This window comes from Notolepis coatsorum (assembly GCF_963971535.1).
Source record: "Notolepis coatsorum genome assembly, chromosome: 1".
Classification (NCBI taxonomy): domain Eukaryota; kingdom Metazoa; phylum Chordata; class Actinopteri; order Aulopiformes; family Paralepididae; genus Notolepis; species Notolepis coatsorum.
In genome coordinates, this window is record NC_140165.1 from 306714895 (window position 1) to 306738809 (window position 23915).

Sequence of the window (23915 nt, forward strand, 5' to 3'; positions counted from 1 at the left end):
ACACAAGCAGTCGCTCCACAGACACAAGCAGTCGCTCCAGACAAGCAGTCGCTCCACAGACACAAGCAGTCGCTCCACAGACACAAGCAGTCGCTCCACAGACACAAGCAGTCGCTCCACAGACACAAGCAGTCGCTCCAGACACAAGCAGTCGCTCCACAGACACAATCAGTCGCTCCACAGACACAAGCAGTCGCTCCACAGACACAAGCAGTCGCTCCACAGACACAAGCAGTCCCTCCACTGTGCTCAATGGAAAAACCACAACACAGACAGACATCTCTAGCAGTCATTTTCCAGTGTCCATATGAAAGCAAGCGGTGGAAGGACATTACAAATTCCATGTTCGACGACCTAAACTAACGTTAGCTGCGGATGTCAACTAAGCTGGTCCCAAAACTATCAACTAATCCTGGAGCTGCTCATAGCGGAGCAAAGTTGGCGAAGTTAGTTTCATATTAGCTGCAGCTCAAACAGTGAGGAATGGGAAGGGCTCCTTCCGTCTCTGTACGTTCAATGATTTTAAGGAGCCAAACGTTACTCTATAAAAACGTTTCATTGACTGAAAATGAAATATTCTAAAATCATTAAGTCTGTTATAAGCCTTCTCCCTCTCCTGTGTGTGTGCACACAATAAATTGTTACCATCAGAGTCTTGTACTGCAGTCTGCTTATTATTATTATTATTATTATTATTATTATTATTATTATTATTATTATTATGAGAAAAACTAATATACCATGATATATACCGTTACCGTCCACATTTCTAAATATACTTTGATATACATTTTAGGACATACTTGTTGCCAAAGTCCCAACAGAAATGGGAAAGAAAGCCTTTAGGTTTTCCGCACCTACTGCTTGGAACAATCTCCAGTCTGATCTTAAAACTCAAAGCTTGGCGAGCCTGAAGGTATTTAAGGCAGATGGTGAAGCCTGTTGGTACCAGGTGTTATCCGACTCTCGACTCTGTGGTGCTGCTATTCTTGGCCAGGTCTCCCTTGTAAAAGAGATCCAGGATCTCAACGGGGAAAAACCTGGTTAAATAAAGGCTAAATAAATCAAATTAAATCCAGTTCATTTGGATCTACTCTAGTCTGGCCAGAATCAATCCCATAATCAATCACCAACTTAATAAAATGAGATGACCAACAATTAATTGTACACATTTTTTGGTTGCATCAGATGTCACTTGCCCTACAAAGCCACTCCCAAAAAATTTAAGTCAGACAAGTCTTAATACTGAGCCTTGTACCTGCAATAGTAATAGTTCTGCAGAGACAGCATTTCTGAAAGTCAAACCAGTCTTAATACCGAGCCTTGTACCTGCAATAATAATAGTTTTGCAGAGACAACTTTTCTGAAAGTCGGACGAGTCTTAACACTGAGCCTGGTACCAGCAACAGTGATAGTTTATAAACACCAGAACACGGAGCCTCCTGCCAGCAACAGTGATAGTTTATAAACACCAGAACACTGAGCCTCCTGCCAGCAACAGTGATAGTTTATAAACACCAGAACACGGAGCCTCGTGCCAGCAACAGTGATCGTTTATAAACACCAGAACACGGAGCCTCGTGCCAGCAATAGTGATAGTTTATGAACACCAGAACACGGAGCCTCGTGCCAGCAACAGTGATCGTTTATAAACACCAGAACACTGAGCCTCCTGCCAGCAACAGTGATCGTTTATGAACACAGGGTTCCCAGACATTGCAAAATGAATGATTCAAGGACTTTCAAGTACTTTTCTACACTCTTTTTCATTTTAAAAGGGCATTTAAAAAGGATACAATTCACTTGTAAATGCTGTTTTTATATATTAAAAAAAAATCTGATCCAATATTTATGACTTAAAACCAATTTCCGACAATTAGTTAAGACTTTAAATAAGAAAGATTTCAATTTCTTGATTCAGAACAATTTGATCATGGATGAACAAAAAAAAAGGAATTCCAGGCGTCGCCTTTTTTGGTCAAAAATCAAGCACTTTAAGCACTTCAAGGACCTTGTGCGAACCCCTGTGAACAGCAGACCCATATCTGAACACCGAGCCTCACCTGCACAGAGACAGCGTTCCTGATCTGAGGAGGCAGGAAGTGGAGCATCTCCAGGTAGCAGTGCAGCAGGCCCAGGGTGTAGATGCTGGAGGTGGCCTCTCGGTCCGCGTCCTCGTAGCTGAAGGGGTCTACGATGTAAACCACGATGGCAGGCGGGAAGGACACGGCGTGGGACTCCCCGTCCGTCGGCTTGCCCACCTTGTCCCTGTCCATTGTGCTGCGAGGAGACGAGAGAGAGGGGACTTGTTGAGCGGGGGTGGGGGAGAAAGAGAAAATACACACACAGCATAGCATCGCGATATTTTGCGTGACGAAAAGTATAGATCTTAATTTTCTTTTTTAATAAAACGTTCTTTTCTGCCGATGCCCCTCTAGCTCATGGAATGAACTCCAACGGTCCTTAAAGCTTGAGATTCTCCCCTCTGTTGCAGTTTAAAATCTTGATCTCCAACCTTTGTCAATCAAGTTGTACGTATTTTAATTGGTTATCCTTACTTTTGCCTCGCCTAGTTGTCTTATTGTTATGATTTTATATGCCGTGTGATTTTACATGCCTTTATTTGTGCCTCGTGTACACTCGATGTGACTGTGAATGAAGGAAACCTCAGAGTTTAAATAAAAGGTTTGAAATTAAATGGAAGTAAAAAAAAATATATATATATATATATATACACGATCATAATACTCAGCATATCGCAATATCTTCTAAATCGCAATACCCATCGTATCATGACTTGAAGTGTCGTGATTCCCACCCCTAGTGTACACCCAGTGCAAGTGTCAGATATTCACACTAATCATTCCCATCTCATAAGCTACACAGCGTTATACAATGGTTGGGGGGGTAGAACAGGAGCTCAAGCCACGCTGATAATTACCCATAAAGCACAGCTAGCTAGCTGGTTGCTATGTAAAAAGACTCATTGTTAACTGTGGAGCTGGCCAACATCAGTCTAGATTTCCCCTGGATTTCAATCTTTATTACATTAAACGATGCGACTCGACGTAACGGTAAATGAGGGAAAACCTCAGTTGCCTTTCGAGTTTAAATAAAGGTTTGAAATGAAAACAAAGCTCTTCAGGTAGCACGTGTGTGTGTTGGTAAACCGCTGTATAAAAGCCACAACAACTTTGGGGACGTTTTTAACTGATTATTAACCATCCTATCTAGCCACATCACCACCAACTGACCTCTCGATCAGTGAAGAAACACCTTCCCCGGCTCCACCAACTGACCTCTCCGGGGCTTCGACGGGGGCCTGAGGCTGGTTGGCAGAGGGGCCGTTTTCCCCCGTTCCCTGGGGGTTCGCCTGGGGCCCGTTCTGAGTGGAGGGGACTCCGCTCTGTAGCCCTGCCGTCCCAAAGGGGGTGTAGGAGCTGGGCTTAGCTGAGGCGATGCCTCCCACGATCTGGGAGCCTGAGGTGGTGGTGGTGGAGGCGGCGGTGGTGTTGGAGGAGGTGGAGGAGGGAGGCGTGCTGTTGGCCTGGGCAGGCTGGGCAGTGCTGGTGCTGGTAGTGTTGGTGCTCTGGGGTCCTGAGGAGGTGCTGGAGGTCTGGGAGGAGGAGGAGGAGGAGACCACCGGCGTGGGGCTGCGCTGGGACAACAGGGAGGCGTCCAGGGACTGGCTGGACAGGTAGGGAGCTGAGGAGAGGAGAGGTGGAAAGATTAATCTCTTGATACTAGAAACAATTTCACCTGAATAAGCCTTTTGGGTACTTACTTGAAGTAGTTAAAGTTCAAGTTTTGTTTTATTTGTCACGTATAAAGTACATTACAGTGAAATGCTTGGTTCTGTACGAGCCCCCTGAGAATGTGCTTCATACAGTAAAATAAAAAAAGTTAAAAGAATAAAGTCCAAACACTATACAAATATACAAACTAAAAGTACAACCTAAAGTACAATGAAGTAAAAATGCAGACAATGAGGAACAAAAATGCAAAGGTAATTTGGTATGGATGTAGTGGAAACCTTTTTTGTAATAAATAGATAAAATATGGTGTAGTGTTAAACGTGTTTAAAGTGAGTGTTTGTTTAAAGTGAGTGTGTGCAGTTAACACTTTGATTGCCGGAAGACGCTTTTAGGCGTCCTTCCCCGCCATGCTCAAGTTGCCGAAGACGCCGTAACTCGTCTTTGATATCAATATTTCAAAAATCTGTGATCGGATTCATATTTCCCATCCGCTGGCCTGAGACCCACCAAAAAGCCCCACAGAACCCTCTAGCGGCTCAAGAGCGCCATCTGGTGGCCGATCGGCGCAATCGCCAAAGAGGATGTTACTTGGTCGATGTGCTATTCACCCATATTACTTCCGGGCACTCGCTATAGGTTCCGGCACTCTAGCTCGTCACAATACATAGCGATCCGTTGCGAATAACTCGATAAACAACATGATTTGGACGTATATACTATTATACAAGCTGGAAATGGACCCGATATTTCTATATCCCATAATAGGAAAATGTCTGTTCCACGCTCATCGCCCAACGGCGCGAGGAAGATACGGTAAGATTCAGCGTTATTTTTGAACGTGTTCGATATAAACTGCTCTGATGATCATATCACCCACACTAGATGAATGATATAACGCTGCCCACGGAATTATAAACGATCCCCCGCCCATCCGGTCATCATCAGATGATACGTAGAAACTTCTAGAAGTACGTCCAATTGAAATTTTTGATCTCGCACAGATTCCTACCAAACTGTATTTCATCATCAATATAATGCATTTGGGGCTATAAATCACGTTCTGGAGAAAGCTGCAGAAAGATGAAAACATACTTATACTTTAGACCATATTTTACTATGAATATGTGAATGAAAAAGTTTAACGTTGCTACACAATGAACAATACATATAGGACCTTGAATGGGCCCTAATAATGGCAATCTAGCAATAGAATTTAAAAAGTTATAGCTCTGCAAAGAAGGGGAACTTATCCATGTTAAATAGAGCTGGCAACGGATGGTATATCATGAATTTAGCCTTAGGCAATCAAAGTGTTAATGTAGATGGATGGGTTAATGTTACACAGAGTCATCGAATAAAGATGTGTTACCCAGGTCGTGACGGCAAACTTGAGCAAAGAGCTTGAGCTTGTTGAAGGCCTCGCTGTTCCCGTCCCTGGAGATCATCCTGAGGAACCAGTCGCTGAGGGGCTGCTCGGCCACGCCCCGGCCCCCCGCCGCCGCGCCCACCTTCACAATGCCCTCCGCGTGCGTCTTACAGATGGGCTTGTGCTGACCTAGTTGGCATCCCTGTTGGATTAGATTAAGATTCAAATGTATCGTCATCATACGGCACAAGTACAGTACAACAAAAACTAGCATCCAAGTGCTACAGTTAGTACTACTGAGTGTAGTGCTAATCAGATGTATGTACAGAGTTGTAGTATTAATATGTACAGTGATACAGGTGTAATTAGACAGTATGGTAGTAGTCATACTGTCGAGCAGCGTAACTAGTAAGAGTATGATATCAATGGCTCAAACACAAAATCTTCTATCTGCAAAAAGAATTTATTTTTCTTTCTTTTTTTCTCTCAAAAAAGTAACATTTTCACATTTTTGCGTTTCGGTCATCGATATGTACAGATATAGATATAGTATCTACAGATATGTAAAATGACTATGTGGAGGTAAAACAACATAAACGTTACAACATATTACAGCGTAAATTTTAATGAGGCTGTGTGTGGGGGGCGGAAGCGATCGTTGGACGAGCCTCACCTCGTACACGGCCGTCAGGTCCTTGAAGAAGGTCTTGGCTCCGCGGAGCACGGCCTCGTTCTCGGGGCAGACGACCACGTAGCCCACGTCCCGCTGCGAGCCGAAGGGGTCCAGCAGCAGCTTCTCCCAGTAGGGCAGGCCGAAGGGCGACAGCACCACGAAGTCGTACTCGTAGCCCACCAGGAAGGTGGGGATGGGCAGGGGCTCCGGGGACTCGTCTGTGCCTGGGACACACACACACACACGACAGAGGTTTAGCCCCGGTTCTCATCGCCTAAAGTTTAAGTTAAACCTTTATTAATGCCCTTGATGCATTTTTGACCCATCCTAACTATTTGCGACCGAGCCCAGGCGTTTGTGGCACAAGTATCCCTCTGTAACTGTTCAGATCTTTACAGATTATGAAAGTACAGAATGTAAGCTTTTAAATGATGCGTCATACATTGAAAATGTTGAAGGTATTATTTGAAGAAAATATGTTTATTTTGAATCTAGTTTAACCTCAAGACTCGGAGCAGAGAAAAACAGAGGAAATCCCATCTAAAGTTTGGCTGAATTTTTAACACCTTGGCAGTCGGGTAGGCGTCACAAACTGCCTTTTTTTAAACAAAGGTTTTTACGATCAAACTACGGGTCGCGACCCTAAGTGGGGTCGCGGGTAGGTCACAGCGCATTGGCCACTAAAAATAAACAATCAAGAGAAAAACCGACGAGCCCAACTCTGATAAAGTTTTCCACCTGCCTTTTTTTAAACAAAAGTTTTTACTATTTAGAGATAACCGTTAGCTGTTACAGTAAATATGTGTAAATATGTTCTTAAACATTCAAACTGTGATCATATGGAGAACACCCCCCCCCCACCACCCCAAAAAAAAGCCATTACAATAATTTCATCGCAATCAGACTTCCAGACACGAGTCTCTTACTGCTGGGCCCGGTCACATTTAGGAGCAGTGGGCTGCTGCCACACAGTGCGGTGCCCAGGGAACAACTCTCCAGTTGTGCAGTACCATGGTCAAGGGCAATGGCAGGAGGAGTATTAAAACGGATCGTCTTGTTATTTTAGCGGGCAGACTTACAAGCTTTTTTTTCTTCTTCTTTCCCCGTCACAGGACAGGACACAACAAGAGAGAGAGAGATACGCCGCAAAGACAGCCCCGTAACCGTTTTTGTTTCTATTAGGGAGATCCGTTTTGTTCAGTGCAACATAATACTTCATGACATTACAGGTAAACAGGACAAATATACACACACAGACATAATACAATCGCAACGTATTTCCCCCATTGCCCATTTCTAAATCGTCTCGTTTAAAACGAATAAAGCACGAACATTTGCATGGTGTACCTTTCTGTGCGTATTCATCCACAATATATAGCTCAACATGAAAATATTCACAATTAATCGGGGGAGGGGGGGGGGAAATCGTTGAATTTTATTTCAATCAAAAATGCTTAAACAATAATGTTAGCGATAGAAGGGAACTCATTTTGTGCAAAAAATGGAAAGCTTTTCAATGTTCCATGAGGCAGAATTGTTACAATAGCCGATAATCCATTTCCCTTCTCCCCAATGATAAATCCCTATATACGGGGTGGACCTCGCAGGCGGTCCAAAGTGACGTCAGACTAACACTAACACCTCCCTATATGCCCACACATTTGTTCACACACGGCTAATTTAACAGCCAACTACATCGATACATAATCAGGTGTGTAACTGCTGGCTGCGTTTACCGTAGGATCCCCTGCCGGCCATCTTGTGGAACTGCTGCCAGGTGAGGGGCCCCTGAACGCCCCAGGAGCGCACGCTCCTCTTCTTCTGGATGGCGTCCTGCAGCACGGGCTGGAGGGACAGCAGCACCCGCAGGACGTCCTGAGAGAACAGCTTGTTCACGTCTGCCGCTTCGGGAGAAAAGAGGACACGGTAAATCTAACGGTAAAAACGGTAAATGGTGCATTTTTATATATAGCATCTTTTATCCAAGGTGCTTTTACAATTTCTGTTCCTCACATTCACCTGTTCACATGTCCAAACCCCCCCCCACCCCCTCCTAATAGACAGTCTCCTCCCCACCGCATGTATATATTCTCTCCCCACCCACCCACCCCCTCCTAATGTACAGTCTCCTCCCCATCATATGTATATACTCTGTCAGGATCTATGGGTAACAGTACTGTATATTTGCATATATCGTATATGTCACAAATGTAACAGTACTAAATACCTGTATGCCATGTATGTCCCTATGCCATAAATGTCATGTATGCTGTGTATGTCATAAATGTCACTATGAATTGAAAATGGGGGACCCTGATGTAAACAAGACAAAAGTCTTTCTCTGGTCTGCATCCCCTTAACAATTGTGTGTATTGAGCCGTACTGTATTGTACCCATTCTGCAATCTGTTAAATAAAGTTTTCATTCATTCACAGGCGACCATGCATGGTGCCGACCTGCTCATCGGGAGCAGTTAGGGGTTTAAGTGTTTTGCTGCTCGGGGGGCTGGGGAAGAGCGGGAATCGAACCGGGAACCTTCCGGGTACTAGTACCAGACGACCTGCTCTTTACCTCCCGAGCCACTGTCGCACCCAGAGGGAAACGGAGGGAAAGTAGTCAACCTCACGAAGGACAAACAAGTTTTGCTGCCATCTATTTTATACTTGTTTTATCTCTACACTTGGTGTTCCTCGACTTTGCCCGTTTTGCTGCCATCTATTTTATACTTGTTTTACGTCTACACTTTGTGCTCCTTTTATGCCCATTTTGTACGCCTGTCTTTTTTTCGCTGCCGTGAAGCACTTTTGTGAGCTGCAATTCTTGTATGAACGGTGCTACCTACCTACTGTAGACGTCAGTATATTTTTACTGTATTTATTTACTGTATATTTTATTCTATTCTTAGGCAATTTGATTTGTTTTGCTATTCTTATTCGTGACCCGTCTAAATGTTTAACGTTGAGCGATTTTTGCAGTGTCAAATTTCCCTCTGGATAATAATAAAAGTATTTCTATTCATTCACCCCCCCCCCCCCAAAAAACGGAATAATTTCAGGTAATTAACATTACATATCTCTTGTCGTGTAATTAACACAACATTCTGCATACTTTGACAATAAATAAAATAATAATTAGTTCTTACTTGCTTGCCTGGGTAAATAAAGGTTAAATAAATGTAAAAAAAAAAAAAATATATATATATATATATATATATAAAAAAATAATAATAATCATTTAAACCGATACTTTCCGATATCACATTTTATGCCAATATCGGCCGATAATGTCGGACATCCCTAATTCTATACAAATAAAGTGCATCATTATTATCTCGGCGTCAACGGTTTGGACAATGCAACCACTCACACTTGCGCTTGGGCCAGTGGTGCAGACAGGTGCTCTTCACCAGCGCCTCGTCCACCTTGCCGCCCGACATGTTGTCCATGAACTGCCGGCCGTGCTCCAGCGCCATGTAGCAGTCGTTGTGGCAGTCGCGCTCCTCCACGCGCAGGAAGGAGCGCGGCGCCGGCCCCACGGGCTTGGGGTAGTCCACGCCCGCCATGGGCGCGAACGGGTTGGTGCACTGGTCCTGCAGCAGCAGGATGAGCTCGTCGGGGGGCCTCTCCCGGGGCCCCCCGGCCCGGTGCGGCGACGACGCGCGCAGCTCCTCGAACTGCCGCTCCGTGTCGCGCCCGGAGTCCGAGCCGCGGCCCACCACGTCCAGCTCGTCCTCCAGGAAGAGGCCCGCCGACTGGCCGAAGCGGCGGTTGGCCACGGCGCTGAAGCCGCACGTGCACGGGTACTGCGCCTCGCCCTGGTCGTTGAGGTAGACGCCCACGTCGGCGCCGCGGATGTTCATGTTGCACACGCACACGCAGCAGCTGTCGAAGTTGCAGTCCTTGAAGAGGTTTCATCACCGACTCCGACAGGATCAGCGTGACGTAGAGGCTGTGCGCCTCGGGGATGGAGGGCACCGTCGCCGGCTCCACCGAGCTCAGCGGCCGGCAGGTGGAGGGCGTGGAGGCGGGCGAGTAGAGGTCCGAGTTGTCGTACTTGTTCAGCGAGCCCTGGACGCTGGCGGGGGCCTCCGCGGGGGGTGCGCGGGGGTACGGGGCTGTGCGCGGCGTGGGGACGGAGAAGCGCGGCGTGGCCGGCGACGGGAGGATGCCCGTGTTGCCGCTGTTTGCTGGGGGGCGCGCTGTTGGACATGAAGGGCGTGTGGGTCTGCGGCGTGTAGCTCTGGTAGTCGGGCTCCACGCTGGGGATGTTACTGAGGCAGAGAGGAGGGGGGGGGGGGGTTAGACCAGGGTCAAATCATACGGACCGTGAGAGAGAGAGGAAATAAATACAGTAGAAAGAGGGATACAGTAGAAAGGAGAGGGAGAGAAAGAAAGAGGGAAAGAAAGAAAGAGATACAGTAGATAGGGAGATATAGTAGAAAGAGAGAAAGAAAGGAGAGAGAAAGAAAGAGGGAAAGAAAGAAACAAAGAAAGAAAAGAGAGATACACTAGAAAGAGAGATGGAGATATAGTAGAGGGAAAGAAAGGAGAGAAAGAAAGATACAGTAGAAAGAGAAAGATACAGTAGAAAGGGAGATATAGTAGAAAGAAAGGAGAGAGAAAGAAACAGAAAGAAAGAGAAGAGAGATGCACTAGAAAGAGAGATGGGGATATAGTAGAGAGAAAGAAAGGAGAGAAAGAAAGATACAAGAGAAAGAGAGATGAAGATATAGTAGATAGAGAGAAAGAAAGATACAGTAGAAAGAAAGAGATACAGTAGAGAGAGACAGATATATAGAAAGAGAGAACGATAGATACAGTAGAGAGAGAGAGAGAGAGAGATGGATATATAGTAGAAAGAGAGAGAAGACAGTAGAGAGAGATGGATTATATATAGTAGAAAGAGAGAAGACAGTAGAGAGAGATGGATTATATAAGTAGAAAGAGAGAGAAGACAGTAGAGAGAGATGGATTATCTAGTAGAAAGAGAGAGAAAAACAAGAAAGACTCGATCTGACCTATGACAACAAAGCCCTGTTTTGTTTACCCGTCTTTGGTGAGCAGACCCATGGCAGGCACTGGGGGTATGAGCTCCATCTTGCCCATGGTCCAGCTGGACGTGTAGACGCACTCCTCCGGCAGCTTGATGGGCATCATGCACTGGCTGGGCAGGGCCTTCAGAGGGGCGTACATGGTGCAGCCCGTGAACGGCTGACTGGCCTGCGGCTTGTACACGAAGGAGAAGTCCTGAAGGTGGAGGGATAAAATGTGGACGTTAGTTTACATTTACATTTAGTCATTTAGCCGACGCTTTTATCCAAAGCGACTTACAAGTTCTGTACGACAAGTCATCAGGGAGGGCACTCTATCAGCTGAGTAACAATGTTCATCAAAGTGTTGAGTGCTACAGTGTAGTTAGTTTATTAGGACAAGTGCATGACAGTAAGGTTACCGGTAGTTGGGGTTAGATTAAAAAAAAAAAATTAAAAAGCAAAAAAAGTACCGGTATTTCAGATAATGGTTGAAGAAGTGAGTCTTTAGTCGACGGCGAAAGATTGGACGGGTTTTCGGCTGTCCTAACTGTGGTGGGTAGGTAGTTCATTCCACCATCGTGGGGGCAAAGGACAGAGTTTAGCTGTGTAGTTTAGCTGTGTGGATGCACCCATACAGGGGTAGGATATTGGAACACCGCAGGGCTATAAATGGGGTATTGTGTGTGTCTCACTAAATTGTCAATGGGAACTATTTGACTTGCTACCATGCAACACCTCTAGTATCTCTTTCTTCACCTTATTTCCTGGTCTCCCAGCTACACATTGGTCGCCAAGAACGACTTACGCCGTTTTTGCCCGCCATGCGTTGAACCATTAGTAATGTCAATATAGCAATACAATTTAAAAAGTTATATATATTTTTAATTTAGACAAAAATATATTTGCATAGACAAATACATATTTTTTTCTTCATATAATTGAACGACTATTCGAATATTCTATAATCATCGCTAGTCATCAAGGGTGCCTATAAGAAACCGGTGGCGCTTCGGCGTCCGGTGCGTCTCTGGTGTCAGAATGGATAGGCCTACTGACCACTAGAACTATAACATCAGGACGGTTCACAGTACCAACGTTCTCACAAACGTCATTCAGCACTACGAGATGCCATTACTTCAGTCACAAATAACATTAATACTGACAAAAGATCATTTAATTTCAAACCTTTATTTAAACTCGGAAAATCGGATGCCCATCCCTAATTGTGTGAAATACTCTCAAATACTAAAATCGGTTACCAAGTGTGTTATGTCAGAAATCAAAGCAAACCGCCTTTAATTTTTTGGCACATGTTAGATCTATGGATTATATAACGCAAACCATTTTGTCCAGTGAGCCAGACTAAGGGTCAAATACTGTTTGGGGTCTATACTGTTTGCAATAGTAAGGGATTGGATTGGTATCAGAAGCTTAGGACTAGATTAAAAAACAACGATAATAATAACAATTAACAAAACATGCCATCATGCGTCTGTAAAACGTTTGCGACGGCAGGTTGCAGAGCGGACGTGCGGACCGTACCTTGATCTCTTGGGGCTTGGGGCTGCAGAAGCCCTCCTCCACCTCCATCTTGTAGTGGCTGCAGAGCTGGCTGCCGTCCAGCAGGGTGTGACCCGCCCCGGACTCCAGGCCACCAAAACTCCTTACCCCCAGGGTTCATGGGAGAGAAGCCCATGATGTGCTGCTCCAGGGAGGGAGGGGTGGGGAACATCTGCGCAAGGTCAGCCGAGCCTGGAGAGAGAGAGGGGGGGGGAGAGAGAGGGGGGGAGAGGGGAGAGAGGGAGAGGGGGGGGGGGGGGGGAGGAGAGAGAGGGGGGAGAGAGAGAGAGGGGGGAGGGGGGGGGAGGGAGAGAGGGAGAGAGAGAGGGGGGGGGGGGAGAGAGGGAGAGGAGAGGAGGGGGGGAGATAGAGAGAGAGAGGGGGGGGGGAGAGAGAGGGGGGGGAGAGAGAGAGACAGAGGGGGGAGATGGAGAGGGAAGGAAGGAGATACAGTAGAAAGAGATACAGTAGAAATAGAGAGAAGGAGATATAGTAGAAAGAGAGATACAGTAGAGGAGATATAGTAGAGAGAGGAGATACAGTAGAAAGAGAGAAGGAGATACAGTAGAAAGAGAGATACAGTAGAAAGAGAGATACAGTAGAAAGGAGAGGGGAGAGATACAGTAGAGAAAACAAAAGATGGAGATACAGTAGAAAGAGAGAAGGAGATACAGTAGAAAGAGAGATACAGTAGAAAGAGAGATACAGTAGAAAGGAGAGGGGAGAGAGATACAGTAGAGAAAACGAAAGATGGAGATACAGTAGAAAGAGAGGAGATAGTCGAGAGAGAAAGAAAGAGAGAGATGGGGATATACAGTAGAGAGAGAGAAAGAGAGGGAGGGAGATAAAAAGAGAATAGGGCGGAAGAGGAGCGGGGTTAGTACCCCTTGCGGGAGAGGATATGGCACAAGCGTGTATGAATGATTCAGCGACGCTCGACTCTCACTTATGCAAGACAGAGGGTCCAGAGTGGAGGGCTTAGCTTCCTTACAACCAAACTTGTCCTCGGCGCCGATGCCCGCTCTCCTGGATCCCGGCTGTGAGGACAGAAACAAGGCAGAGCGTCAAACAGAGGCTTTTAACCAGAGACAATAACACGTTTACTGGAGCTTCTCGTGGCCGCGGGGAGGGCCCGCTAAAAGCCATGTTTTTTAAGCGCACGCGGTTTTGCTCAGAGTGATGTGTACTGACCGCTAGTTCATCCTCGTCCGAATTGAAGATCTTGTCCAGGTCGCTGAAGGACACGGCCAGGTCGTTCTCGTGGATCAGGCTGGTGGAGGCCGTGGGCTTGTTGCCCGCTGCTCCCTGGGCGTCTGGAACCACAGAAGAAGAAAAGAGAGAGAGAGAGAGAGATTCAGAGTTTTATTTGCCACATGGAAGCAATACAATCATAGAGCTTTCATACAAAATCATAAATACCATACCATGGGGCAGGGCAAAAGGAGCAGGAAGAAGAATAATTCTTAGTTACCTGCCCCCTATTCCTAAACTAAACAAGTATTACTTGATGGTCGGCGTACAACATAATTTACACAAAATAATAATTTATACCATATACAGAGAAACAAACAATCCACAGATTAAACAAGAAAAAAAAATTATAATAAAGAAAAATAAAGAAAAACTACTATTCAGATCACATCTGATTTTCATACTGACAATTTATGTGAGAGAGAGAGAGAGAGAGAGAGAGAGAGAGAGAGAGAGAGAGAGAGAGAGAGATTTCGTGACGCAGGAGCATAATCCATGTGATTCCGACGTCTAAATAAAATGACCACGTTCTCTAAAATAGCAGGGAGCTTGTTTTCTAAACAATAACTTAGCAAACTAATTCACGAGAGGAAAAAAGGAGAGCGTTCTCACCGTCTGCCGACCCCATTCCATCATCCCCCTGAGGAAACAGAGAGGCAGAAAACAATCAGTATATTTCTAGGTTTGCATACATTGTAGTCTGTCTGGCAAAGCAAATGTTGCACCGTCAACTACATTTACATTACTATTCTGGTTATTGTCCTTTTTCGGAAAAGAACAACACTTTGATTAACCTGAAAAAAAACATCCCATTAATATTCATATTTTACATGCAGCTGTATATAGTCCCAAAAAAAATATGGAGGATTTCCCTTTTTGCCCTAAAGGAATTCCCTTTTTTAATGAAAGTGAAGTAGAAGTGTAGTGAATAGTAGAAAATGCTATAAATTAGGTCATTTTGCTACTATGCTATTGTTATTTTCCTGCACGTTTTTGCAAAATTCGAAGAATGTTGCAGCTAAATCATAGCTAAATCATAAGAGGACAGAGTGGACGTGTCAACATCATTGTGTCGTCTCTGATTGAGAGGTAGTCGACTCTGGACAAGGGACACGCATAACGAGAGAAACAATAAAACAATACTCGTGTTTTATGTGCAATATGGAAAATCTGGTGCTTTCTTATTGGCAAATAAAAAGGGTAACATTGAGCATAGTGAGAGATCAGTGCATAGCTGGACCACAGGCCAGGTCATGTGAGCAGCACATCAGCTTAGAGACCCCCGTTTGGGTCCATATTGGCTCCGTTTAAGCCGCGCGTTAGTGTGACATTGAACTGGAAAGCGAGATTATGCGACTGCAGGGCTACGACCTACAACCCCCAGCCTGTTTGTTGTGCAATATGCCTTTCATGAAAAACACACACGCCTGCCTGATGACAGATGGAGGCATTTCATTTAATCCGCCTATTTTGCACTCTTGTTGGGACAGCGCCCTGTAATGATGATGAATAGCCTAAGCACTGCGTTCCCTACTGAACAGATTTATTCTATAGTAGCCTGCTGATGAAAAAACTAAAATATAGATCAATTAATCAAAAGCCTAAATATATTGGGAATCGGGAGCATTTACGAGCGAATGCAGAAAGAAAATTTAATTGAAGCATACAAAAATGGAGCAGGTGGCTCAGTGGGGTGGAGCTTTGTGTGACAGGGCTGAGGTGTGTGTGTGACAGAGCTGAGGTGTGTGTGTGTCACAGAGCTGAGGTGTGTGTGACAGAGCTGAGGTGTGTGTGTGACAGGGCTGAGGTGTGTATGTGACAGGGCTGAGGTGTGTATGTGACAGAGCTGAGGTGTGTGTGTCACAGAGCTGAGGTGTGTGTGACAGAGCTGAGGTGTGTGTGTGACAGGGCTGAGGTGTGTATGTGACAGGGCTGAGGTGTGTATGTGACAGAGCTGAGGTGTGTGTGTGTGACAGAGCTGAGGTGTGTGTGTGTGACAGAGCTGAGGTGTGTGTGACAGGGCTGAGGTGTGTATGTGACAGAGCTGAGGTGTGTGTGACAGAGCTGAGGTGTTTGTGTCACAGAGCTGAGGTGTGTGTGACAGAGCTGAGGTGTGTGTGTGACAGGGCTGAGGTGTGTATGTGACAGAGCTGAGGTGTGTATGTGTGTGTGACAGAGCTGAGGTGTGTGTGTGACAGGGCTGAGGTGTGTGTGTGTGTGTGACAGAGCTGAGGTGTGTGTGACAGAGTTGAGGTGTGTGTGTGTGACAGAGTTGAGGTGTGTGTGTGTGACAGAGCTGAGGTGTGTGTGTGACAGGGCTGAGGTGTGTGTGTGTGTGACAGAGCAGAGGTGTGTGTGTGCGACAGAGCTGAGGTGTGTGTGTGACAGAGCTGAGGTGTGTGTGTGACAGAGCAGAGGTGTGTGTGTGACAGAGCTGAGGTGTGTGTGTGACAGAGCTGAGGTGTGTGTGTGACAGAGCAGAGGTGTGTGTGTGACAGAGCAGAGGTGTGTGTGTGCGACAGAGCTGAGGTGTGTATGTGACAGAGCTGAGGTGTGTGTGTGACAGAGCTGAGGTGTGTGTGACAGGGCTGAGGTGTGTGTGTGACAGAGCTGAGGTGTGTGTGTGTGACAGAGCTGAGGTGTGTGTGTGTGTGTGACAGGGCTGAGGTGTGCGTGTGACAGAGCTGAGGTGTGTGTGTGACAGAGCTGAGGTGTGTATGTGACAGAGCTGAGGTGTGTGTGTGACAGAGCTGAGGTGTGTGTGTGCGACAGAGCTGAGGTGTGTGTGTGCGACAGAGCTGAGGTGTGTGTGTGACAGAGCTGAGGTGTGTGTGTGTGACAGAGCTGAGGTGTGTGTGTGACAGAGCTGAGGTGTGTGTGTGACAGAGCAGAGGTGTGTGTGTGACAGAGCTGAGGTGTGTGTGTGTGACAGAGCTGAGGTGTGTGTGTGACAGAGCTGAGAGGTGTGTGTGACAGAGCTGAGAGGTGTGTGTGTGACAGAGCTGAGGTCAGCGTTTCCGTTAGCCGGTAATTACCGGTATTTGACCGGCAAAATCTGTTGAAGTCCGACATATTTAATCTCTCCGGTCTTAATGTCCGGTGAAAATAATTCCCTGAGTCTAAGCACAATTTGATTATTTGAATTGTATTAAAATAGGCTAAAATTAAATAGCCTATGCGATGAACGAAACAATCATTACATTTGTTTCATCGTTGCTTCTAATAATTACAACGACGTTGTCAGCGAGAGCTTAGTGCTGGGTGTGCAAACTTTTGTGAAGCTGCAGAGCCGGAGCAGCAGCAGCACAATGCAGTACTCCAGCAGTACTCCAATTCAGCCATTTTCAATTCAATGTTGGGTGGGGGGCGCTGCTGTGCGGTCCCCAGAAAAGAGCCAATAACGGCTGAATCTGCTGCTCTGCATCGACATACTCTCGCAAATAAGTCATTGGGAGGTGGAGAGAGAGAGTCGTCACGCAAACCCACGATAATGTTGCCGTCTCTCTCTGTCAAATTTCTCAGTTCTTCGCTTGATATAATTAATACAAATGTCCAATATAATGGAATTCGTTAGCTCATAAAAATGTGATTATAACACTGTTGTTTATTAATGTCGGGCGACTGCCCACAGACACCTATTTGATTTAAAGTCGGCAGCAGCACGAGTCTCGGGACTTATTTTATTTGGAATATAATGACTTTATACGCAAAAGTAGCCTAGTTTTAAGTAAAAATATTATAAATCTACATGCCTTGATGATGTCATTCTTTTGTTTTGTTGTCATTCTTTTGCCTATCAATTGTTTTTAAGCTCAATAAACTCTGACCGGAATTTCTCTCATTTGACACTGAGGCCGGCAACAATTTTTTCTAACGGAAACCCTGGCTGAGGTGTGTATGTGACAGAGCAGAGGTGTGTGTGTGACAGAGCAGAGGTGTGTGTGTGACAGAGCTGACGGCAGCCATGTTTCCATGTGGACCAGCCTCAAGACAGACAGAAAGGGGCTGAAGCTCTGGGGGAACGGCCCACCTTGTGTTTCCTGCCGGCCTCCCTCTCCGCCCCGGGCTTGTCCTTTTTCTCCGTGAAGCTGAACTCCTCGTCTCCCTCCACGAAGGCGTACGGGTCGGGCTCCTCGCTGTGATCCCCGTCGCCCCCGGAGGAGGAGGCCAGGAGGCTGTTCCTGCGCTGGGCGTAGAGGTTCACCAGCTCCTGGGACACCTTCAGGGGCCACGAGGAGACCGACATCAACCTGGGAGGAGGGGGACACCGATCAATCATTCAGTTATACGGCACACTTCAAAAAGCAATTCCGCGTGGATTCCCAGTGACACGCAGTTGTGGGTAACCCCATTAAAGTGAGAAAAGTCCTTGAGATGCAAACGTATATATATCGATGCCGAGACAGATGCATATAAATAGTCAAATAAATGGTAAATGGTGCATTTACCGGTATATAACAGCTTTTACTAGTGATGCACCGATGTGAAAATTGTGGCCGATACCGATAACCGATATTAATATTGCTGTTCTGGCCGATACCGATATTTACCGATGTCGATATCTCTGTATAGAAAACACTTTTTTATGATAATCAAATAAAGAGCTATTCCTCCCCCCCCCCCTTTTTTTTTTTTTTTTTTTTTTAACTTTTGTAACTTATTTTCAGAAATGACTGACATTTTTTAAACTATTTAAGACCAAAAAGAAGATGAGATAAAAAGAAAATAATAAATTTTTTTAATATCGGCCCCATCTTGATATCGGACCGATACCGATGTGTAAAAAAACGGCCATATCGGCCGATATTATATCGGCGGACGATATATCGTGCATCACTAGCTTTTACTAGAGGTGGGGGGGAAATCGATACGTAGTAGTATCGCGATACTTTGCGTGGCGATACTGTATCAATACAGGGACGCCAAGTATCGATATTTATTTATTCATAAAAAAAATCATTTTAATACCTGTAATAGTACAGTAGTCTACACACACATGTGCATTCAGTTAAGTTGGAATATGACTGTAATACATGCAACACAGTGTTTGTTTACATCTGTCTGCTTGAGAAAATACCATGTTCTGCAATAAAAATGATTGAAGTGAGATGAACAGACTGAACTTTATTTTATTAAGATAAAACATGTTGACAACGTTTTACTTTGCAGTTGAAAAAAGGTAATAAATCTCAATATATCGCAATACTCAGCATATCGCAATATATTTAGTATCGCAATACTATCGTATCGTGACTCATATCGTGATAGTATCGTATCGTGAGGCCTCTGGTGATTCCCACCCCTAGCTTTTACCCAAAGCGCTGTAACATTTTTGTTCCTCACACCAACGGTGGAGGCAAACATGCAAGGTGCCAACCTGCACATCGGGAGCAATTAGGGGTTAAGTGTCTTGCTCAAGGAACACATCGACACGCTGCCCGGGAGGAGCGGGAATCAAACCGGGAACCTCCCGACTACCAGACGACCTGCTCCACCTCCTGAGCCACTGATATAAAACGTCAAAGTAACGCAACAACAGACGCTTACTGCCGTCCGGACGCCAGTGAAGATATAAAAAACACTCACTCCGTGACGGACACCACCGTCTCCGATGACCCTGCCCCCCCTGAGTCGTCGCGTATTTTGTCCACGGGCAGCTGGGGGGTGTAGAAGTCGGAGGCCTTCTTCCGGGGCAGGTTGAAGTACTTCCAGGGGTTGTGGGTGGAGTCCTCGTTGGGGTTAATGGCCGAGCCCAGGTAGACGGCGGGCTCCAGGGTCTCCGGGTAGGCCGGGGGGAAGTGCAGGGGCACGGCCATGGGCTCCATGTGGTGGTGGTGGGGCCCCTCCCCCTCCGACGACGACGAGGCCTTCTGCGGGAGCAGGCAGGGCTCCACCGAGGGCGGGTAGAAGTGTTGGTGGATGGGCGTCGACGAGCTCTTCATGGCGCCGCCCCCCGACTCGCCGTCGGCGTGGTCGCAGGGGTGCGGGCTGAGCGGGGGCGGCTGTGGGGAGCCGCGGTCGTCGCCGGCCGAGCCGCCGTGGGTGTGCAACGTGGGCGCCTTGGAGGCGGCCGTGTCCACGTGGTGCAGGCTGGGGAAGGAGCCGTCGTCCTGCTGCTGCGTGCGCAGGCACAGCCGCTGGGGCTCCAGGACCTGCTCCTCGTTCGTCGAGCTGCGGTGGTGGAACGGCGTCTGGGGCCTCTTCTGCTGCTTGTCGCCCTTCTCCAGCTTGTCGCCCAGCTTGTGCTTCGGGGCCGGCTGCGGGGTCTGGCCGGCCGACGGGGGGTGTCCTGAGGTGCTGTTGGATCGCTGCTTCTGGTTCTTATGCCTGGGGGGGGGGGGGGGGGCAAAATGTATGGGTGAGATATTTGAAATGCTTTTTTTTTTATTTTTTTTATATAAACATAAGATACCTGTACATTACAGTCAAGTCAAGTCAAGTCAAGAGTTTTATTTGTCACGGCATTCAAGGCACACAGTGAAATGTGGGTGGTCATGCCCGCAGCGATTGTGCAATAATACAAGTAATAAGACATAACAGGTATAATGTACATAGGTTTAAAAAAAATGCATGGTAGAAGACATGCTAAAAGACAGTGTAGTGAAATGCTTGGTCCTGTGTGACCCTCCTGAGATTGTGCTTCATGAGACCAAACTATATAAAACTATAATGTACAAAATGCTAAAAATGGGGTAGAAGAGGTGTTCACAAATGTATTAAACTCTGGACTCCTTAAAAAAAAACTCCTGAAAACTCACCTCTTCAACATGGCCTTTGACCCCTAACTTCCTACATTGAATGTTGTGCGTCTGTCTACCATGTTTGTTATTGTTGTTTTTCCGCCCTATGTAAAGCGACCTTGGGTTTTATGAAAGGCGCTATACAAAACCAAGTTATTATTATTCACAATAAAGTAATTTAAATACTATAGGTGTAATGTTGAAGTGAGTGAATAAATAGATAAAATACGGTGTAATGAAATATGAATGCAATGTACAATGTGCGATTCTCAATGGATGTTATGTAAGGGATAATGTATAGCTACGAGGTCATTGTCGCAAAATAATTGACCGACACGGAGTTTAAAATACCGAGCCGCCTCGGCGAGGTGTTTTAAACGTCAGTGAAGGTCAATTATTTTGCGACAATGATAGAGTATAGCTATACATTATCCCGCTTATTACATGGCTAACTTACTAACAATATACCTAATTCATTTTACATCGACTCGCAACACTGGTTCTGGCTCCGCTCGTTGCTCCGCCCTGTCATCGCTGGCAGCTTCCCCAGCAGCCGGCAGTGTCTGATTGCACTGATGTCAGTGGGCTTGATTGCGAACAGCTGCGCACAGCGGTCATTATTGTTCCACAGAGGTCCGTTATCGGGTAATATCGGACCTCTGACGCACGCTATTGACCAATCACAAGCAAGCATTTCGGCGAATGTGAAAACGCCATGTAATAAAGTGAATTAATTAAAGTGAATGTTTAAAGTGAGGGTTTAATGCGAGTGTGAGCGTGAGGATGTTGTTGTGTGCAATGAATGTTAGAATGGATTAATTAATGTCACAGTGAGTCCACACTGAGCATCCTGATGGCCTTAGGGATAGAATCGCCTTTTGCGTCTCTCTCTGTGCCAGCCATGAGACTCCGGTAAGCGCTTGCCTTGCCTGACCTGACCGCAGCGGTGCAAAGAGGCAGCTTATCTACCAGTTACTGTTAGCCGTTATAGCTTTAGTACCTGGCAACCACAAGCGTGACAAATCAATCCGAATCACTAGTGACTTTTACAAGCAGGCTCACGTCACAATACCTAGAAAGAGCGACAAAGAAAGAGAGAGATACAGTAGAGAGAGAGATGGAGATACAGTAGAAAGAGAGAACACAATACCTTGAACAATTGCAATTTGCCCGCTGTGTCGATTCCACAAAATCCCAAACTCCCGTTTTGTCCGCCTCCTCTTCACAGGTCCCATTGGTCAAGGTAGAAAACTTCCTCCTGAGGGGGAAAGGGACCAGATGTTGAAGTAATCACCCACGTCGTCCACATTATGTAATGGCAGACAACAAGCACCAGAGGGGAGGAAGGAAGGAAGGAAGGAAGGAAGGAAGGCTCTGATCGTACTTGTTCTGGGCACGGTTGGTGTTGCACTCCTGCCACACGCACTCCACCACCTGGCTGGCCAGCCTGCGAGGGATCTTGCCGCCGTGGAGACCTCTGCTGCTGCTGGAGCTGTAGCCGTCGGTCGCCGAGGACAACTTCAGCCACCGCTGGGCCGGCTGGGAGTCTGCGGGGGACGAGAGGACGAGGACGTGAACGACTCCCAAATGTCCCAATGATGGTAATGATGTGGAACGCTAGGATTCCCACAGACATTGCAAAATGAAATGCAAGGACTTTTCAAGTGCTTTTCAAAGCACTATTTTCCCTTTTCAGGGATGTCACTCGAATGATACAATTCACTTTTTAAATGCCGTTTTTTTAAGCATCTTCTTGACCTGCTTGCCAGCTAGAGCGTCGCACGCGAAGAAATGAGGAAAAGCAGTTGGAGCGTGCGAGACAGCGACTCGTTATTAAAACGGAACAAAAAAAATAGATTTCATGATTTAGAACAATTTGATCATGGATGAACAAAACATTCAATGCGAATGGTTGATTTGAATTTCAACAACTTTTTAAGCAACTTGTTAAAAAATGGGTTGTTTAAGGATTTTTTTTTTAGCATTTTAAAGTTAAATGCATCAATCTGGTGCACTTTGAGAGCAAAATAAAGAGGCTAGATCTATGATGAACTTTGTGCTCAAAACACAAAATCTACTAGACTGCAGTGCTTTCTCCCTGCAGCCTTTTCCTCAGGTCAGTCTTTTACATTAAGCACCCCCCACAGCCCAAATGAAATAAAAAAATTATAATTATAATTTATTTGTATATATATATTTTTTTTTTAATAGTCTAGTAGTTCATAGCAGCGGCGGTCCTAATTCAGCAGCGGCGCAGCTGAATGCATATAGGGGAAACACTGAACATATATATATATATATATATATATATATATATATATATTGTGCTGAGAAACAAATACCGTATCGGTCCGAATATAAGACAACCCTGATTTAAGACAACCCCTCTCTTTTAAGACTCATTTTTGGACAGACACCTTTTTTGAAGACCAAATCTTGTTTTATAGAAAATACGTTTTATTTGAACATAATGATAATAAAACGCATTGTTCTATGCATTGTAGGCAGTTTTATTTTTATCATCTTCTGGTAAAAACCATCTTCTAGCCGCGTCGCACTCGGCAACATCATATTTCTTGGCTGCTCGCCGGTTGTTTGACGACTCCGCTTCGTTGATCACCGTGATCTTAAAATTGGCATCGTAACTCGCCCCTCTGTTGCACCTGTCACTGCAGGCTGTGCACGCGTGCGTGTGTGTGCGAGACGGAGAGAAAGACGGAAGAGGGTTGCCGAGCGCTTAGACTCGGCGTGCGAAGAATTCGATCCCGCGCGGACGCCGTTACATCCGTCACATGCTTGATGCCTGCTGGATGGCAGTCACTCCGCGCGCGGCTAGAGCAGAGCGTTAAGCGACTCAGAAATCCGCTCACGGGGAGCAGCACACATTCGCCGCGATCCATCGTTGTGATAAATGTATAATGATGTCTTCTACACCCCCCCCCACTCAAAACTGAGCATCCGATACTGCACAACCCTGCTACATATTCTATCCCACTGTATTTTTATTCTAATTTAGTGTATATATTCTACTACATTCCTGCACAATTGTACAGCCCTGTCCTAATTTAGTTTATATATTCCATTTGATTCTACTTTAACTGTCCGTTAATGTCGATGCGAAACGGCCGAGACAAATTCCTTGTATGTGCAAGCTTACTTGGCAATAAAGACATTTCTGAAATAAGACTTTCTAGGGGGGAAAAGTTGTATATTCGGCACAATACGGTATACGTTGCACGTTTCTCTGAGACACTCATGCAGGTTAAGATAAGACTGCGAGTCTTACCGGTGTGAGCCTCCTCCGGCGACGTAGGCGGCGTGAGAGTGACCGAGGACATGGCGGGGTCTCTGTGGGCCGCGTGGCCCTGCTGGGCCCCGAACAGGCCGCCCGAGGGGTTGGTGGATCCTTGGGGCACCACGGCGGGGAGGTCCGACAGGGGCATGAGCACCAGGCAGGAGGGGTACACCATTCTGACTCCGGCTGAAACGGCACAGACAAGACCCCGTTATGTTTCCTTCAACCGTAGATTTCGGCACC

At 46.1% G+C, this 23915-nt stretch overlaps 1 protein-coding gene across 1 annotated transcript in view; it reads right to left on the reverse strand.

The window, feature by feature from the left end:
• The window catches only part of LOC311245247 (mediator of RNA polymerase II transcription subunit 13-like), a 65877-nt gene that overhangs the window by 17226 nt on the left and 24736 nt on the right, over window positions 1-23915 (reverse strand). The window contains 19 exon segments of the mRNA XM_084335082.1: window positions 2064-2280; window positions 3255-3705; window positions 5125-5323; window positions 5795-6018; window positions 7531-7698; window positions 9161-9704; window positions 9706-9978; window positions 9980-10064; window positions 10841-11040; window positions 12369-12485; window positions 12487-12578; window positions 13333-13423; window positions 13578-13699; window positions 14250-14277; window positions 17668-17887; window positions 19224-19964; window positions 21528-21635; window positions 21762-21924; window positions 23664-23858. Coding sequence (XP_084191208.1) covers window positions 2064-2280; window positions 3255-3705; window positions 5125-5323; window positions 5795-6018; window positions 7531-7698; window positions 9161-9704; window positions 9706-9978; window positions 9980-10064; window positions 10841-11040; window positions 12369-12485; window positions 12487-12578; window positions 13333-13423; window positions 13578-13699; window positions 14250-14277; window positions 17668-17887; window positions 19224-19964; window positions 21528-21635; window positions 21762-21924; window positions 23664-23858 — 4238 coding nt within the window.